The 3798-nt window shown below is 45.6% G+C and overlaps 1 protein-coding gene across 1 annotated transcript; it reads right to left on the reverse strand.

Moving 5' to 3' along the window:
* Positions 1-1719: 1719 nt before the first annotated feature.
* Positions 1720-3184, reverse strand: LOC123492750. The gene is made up of 2 exons (XM_045225892.1): positions 2607-3184; positions 1720-2518 (listed from the first exon to the last, which is right to left on the reverse strand). Exons 1-2 carry the CDS (start codon positions 3136-3138, stop codon positions 1779-1781), a joined length of 1272 nt encoding a protein of 423 aa, XP_045081827.1. The 5' UTR covers positions 3139-3184; the 3' UTR covers positions 1720-1778.
* Between the last annotated feature and the right edge of the window lie 614 nt (positions 3185-3798).

Raw genomic sequence — 3798 nt, forward strand, 5'->3', positions numbered from 1 at the left:
TCTGACAAGAAGCTCATGTGCGTCAGCGATCAGACTCGGGAAACCCTGGTCGATAGGCTAGCGCCTAGAATCAGCGGCACGGGTATATTTGCCTGCAACCCCATGCAGACAACCTCTCGCTTAATCAACCCCATATTTAACAGGATATTCGAGAGCACCCGGTACTCTCGTGTCCTCCAGTGTTAAATGGATACCTGTCGTGTCCAAGGATAGGAGTGAACATCTGGGTCCATTACAATTACGGTCCAATGCGCAATGCGCAACCGAAAACCACAAGATGCACAGTATCAGTGTCTCACACAACATAGTCCGGGGCGTGTGCGCCTTTACCGATTTCTTGCTCTCCTGCGGGGTAAACTTTTTCACCTCTTTGTACATGCACCCCATGGAACAAGAGAATAGCCTAACCCTGATGAGAAAGAAAGAAGAGGCTGAGGTTGATATAGCGATAACCACCGTATCGAGATCCATAGCAAGCTTAGATGTCAACATAGCTCTACTCAAGGAATCCATGAATACCATTGGTGACCAGAACAACTACACCAAGTTCAACAACGAACTGCTTTCCACTCAGATGCAAAGAGCTGACCTCCGTTACTTACTGGGAGCGCTCCGGGGAAGGCTCGACGTGCGTCGGTTGATTGGAGCAGTAAAGACTCTCTCTGACAACGTAGGACTGCAGCTTAACGCCTCAGCATACATCAACAGACAGGTGTTAACCCTGGCTGTTCAGAGAGACCTCGATGATGCCAGAGAACCTGTGACAAAAGTGAGCGTTGAAGACGCTTACCGAGAATACAGTAGAACACACGCTGTAGAAAATATTGTATAGTATATTGTTTGTGTGTGTGTGTAACTGCTTCTAACATTCTACATTCTACTCTGACTGTTTAATGTCAGCTCATGTGTAACCACTTATATTATCATATTAAATACATCTGTACGTGGTATACGTTATGTCTGTGTGTATTATTGTATGTCTTTGTGGTATATAAGCATATATAAACATATAGACACCAAACATTCATTGCTGCCACCTGAACACACACACACCTCACTATATACCTCAGTACCCAATGAGTATTCGGTATGAGGCAGAAGGCGACAAAATTAAGATATTAGGTACCCGCTGTGATTTCATATACTGAAAACATAATACAAACAGCCAAGACGTAGTACATATGTGCCAGACAAGGTTTATTATATTGTTCAACATCAGTGTCACAACAGTTCAGATACCGTACATCCTGTGCACACATAGACAATAATCAGTAAGGATGTGTACAACGCATATATAATCATGTATATCAAAAGTATAAAAGCACGTATAAAACAAAGTATAACAACAAGTATAAAAAAAAGTATAAAACCATTGAACAAAAATTATATATAGAAAGGTACCGGTACCGGTACAGTATATATAGTCTACCAGTGGTTATAGGAAATGTAACACAGATAATGACATCTCGACCTGTATATAAATCAAATCACGGTACCTACAAAACATGATGTACAATACAGGGGATAGCATAGAGCAGCAGGAGAAGACAAATAGAATACAATAGCAGAGTAATCTAGAATAACAGAGCAAATAACACCATGTCCCTTCATATGTACACATTGTACAGTAACACTGAATAGACACATTTGTAGATGCAACCTCAACCAGCTGCAGCACCGCACCTTGCTCCAAAAAAAAACATGTAATGTATCCTGAGGTACTGATATACATTGTACAATGTACACGCACAGTGTCGCTACCATTTCCATGCTACCATTTAAATGAAACTGTAATGTTCTGTGGTAGTACATATACGTGTCAGACCAATACCATTATCCCCACTGTTGTTGTGGTAGTAGTTAAACTCGTCAACAATGTTGATGGGAGTCCCTACTACATTGCCATCAGCAGGGCAAGTGAACAATGTGTTGGCATTGAGGAGGCTAAACCCGTAGTTCATATCATTTTTGGGACGCTGCTGGGAGAGTTGAAGGTTTACTGTGTTCATCCCACTCCTAGATGCCAAGAGAGCTATGATATGGACCAAAGTAGACCCCTCAGAAGGTTTGCAATCCAATACCACATTGAGCTGCCTCTCTGTTGGTGACACGTATTGCGCTGTAAACCACCTAGATAGATAAAATACCATCCTTCTAAACGCCATGGTTGTGGTAATGTCTCTCACTGAGGTGTCAACAACTGGAACCACTGTATGTTGCCCTCTGCTGGACACACACGTGTACCACATAGCCAAGATGATCTGTTTCTTGTACACAAAACAGCACCAGTGAAATCTATATGAGCCAAGGAACACATTGAACAATTTCGGCAGGTGATCATCAGGACCGATCATCTTCTCTGTATTGGGAGGCTGACAGGTTCCCACGAGAACGTGATCCCAGAAGCCCGGTACATGTGGGATGCAGACATATCGGTAGGCTAAATCGTCTGGCATAGCTTCGTTTACCCAGTACTTGAAGGACATACTGTCCTTAGCGGTGAGGAGATGTTCGAATGCTGCGCGGAGGAAACAGAATAGACTGTCAGGTGAATGTGTTCACAATGATAGTACTACGACAACATAGATATATAGTAATACACCTACCGGTTCGCAACTGCACCAGATCAGGGGCTTGCGCCTCACACAACATCTTCAGCACATGTCCGTTGGCTTCTTCATAAGTCTTGAAACGGTCATGGATATCGAGTTCGAGATCCCAGACTCCTAGACTCTCCAGATCAGGGCAACTGGCTAGGGTGTTGACTGTTGCGTTGACAAGGCCTCGTTTGGATGATACCTTGTGAAAGTGGCACCCTCCTTGACCACGATAACAGAGTGTGCAAAGTACACAGCCGCACGCGCATTGGATAGGTCTGTTGAGCTGAATCAAGTAGTCATGACAGATCACGGCCCTGTTGAAGGTGTTATTGCAACCGGAACATAAGATCGATTGTCTCACAATATCCAGCAGTGGTTTGTTCATGGATGTCACGGCAGCCCCGTGCAATTGCCGTTGTGGGGTGACATCCGGGGTGATGTCCTGACAGGTGACAGCTAGCTCAGATTGAGGTGGTGTGGGGAATAATGACTGTTGTGACTGCGACCTCAAAGATGTTAGTGACTGAAGGCTGTACATACTGATTCCCTGGTGGTCATTGTTATGCAGATGGAGTTTGTTACGCACATGATGCAGTGCAGGGTGGGGTTCTAGGAACACCGGTGTCTGGGGCTCTGGGAACACCGAATGCTGCACCTGGGGCTCTAGGAACTCTGGCTGGGGCTGAGGCGGTGGTATAGGCTGCTGCTGGGGTGGCGTGGACATTTGGTGTTGTTGCCATTCCTGATGAACTTGGAACGGTGGCTCGTGGTGGCGCGGCGGTGTAGGCTGCTGCTGTGGGGATGTGGACACCTGTTGTTGTTGGTATTCCGGATGAACCTGGAATGGTGGCTGGGCGTCACATAGAGGCTGTACAGACTGGTTTCTTTGCAGAATATACTCACAGACGCTCTCCACATCAAATGTTCCGTTGTGGTCAGGGTAAACAGGACTAGATACGTCTAAGATACAGGATTCTATTGTCATCTCTGTAGGTTGAGACGCAGCGCTTGGAGTGGGTATAAGGCTGGGACCATGCTCGGTTGCAGCAGAAATCAAGGGATCTAGACAAGGTTCAACGGTCATCACAGTTGCGTTAGTTACATGTGGCTCGGATACCTCCGTACGTGAGACACCTTGCAGTCTTCGAAACCGTTTGTGTAATTGGCATCAGTCAGCATTTCTTCGTCCAGAGAGCTC

Source organism: Coregonus clupeaformis, chromosome 16 (assembly GCF_020615455.1).
Source record: "Coregonus clupeaformis isolate EN_2021a chromosome 16, ASM2061545v1, whole genome shotgun sequence".
Classification (NCBI taxonomy): Eukaryota; Metazoa; Chordata; class Actinopteri; order Salmoniformes; family Salmonidae; genus Coregonus; species Coregonus clupeaformis.

Excerpts from the sequence above, each read along its gene's own strand:
- LOC123492750 (XM_045225892.1), bottom strand. The coding sequence starts at position 3,138 with ATGTACAGCCTTCAGTCACTAACATCTTTGAGGTCGCAGTCACAACAG. Across the intron at positions 2,519-2,606 it reads TCTGGTGCAGTTGCGAACCG|CATTCGAACATCTCCTCACC; the intron begins GTAGGTGTATTA and ends TCCTCCGCGCAG.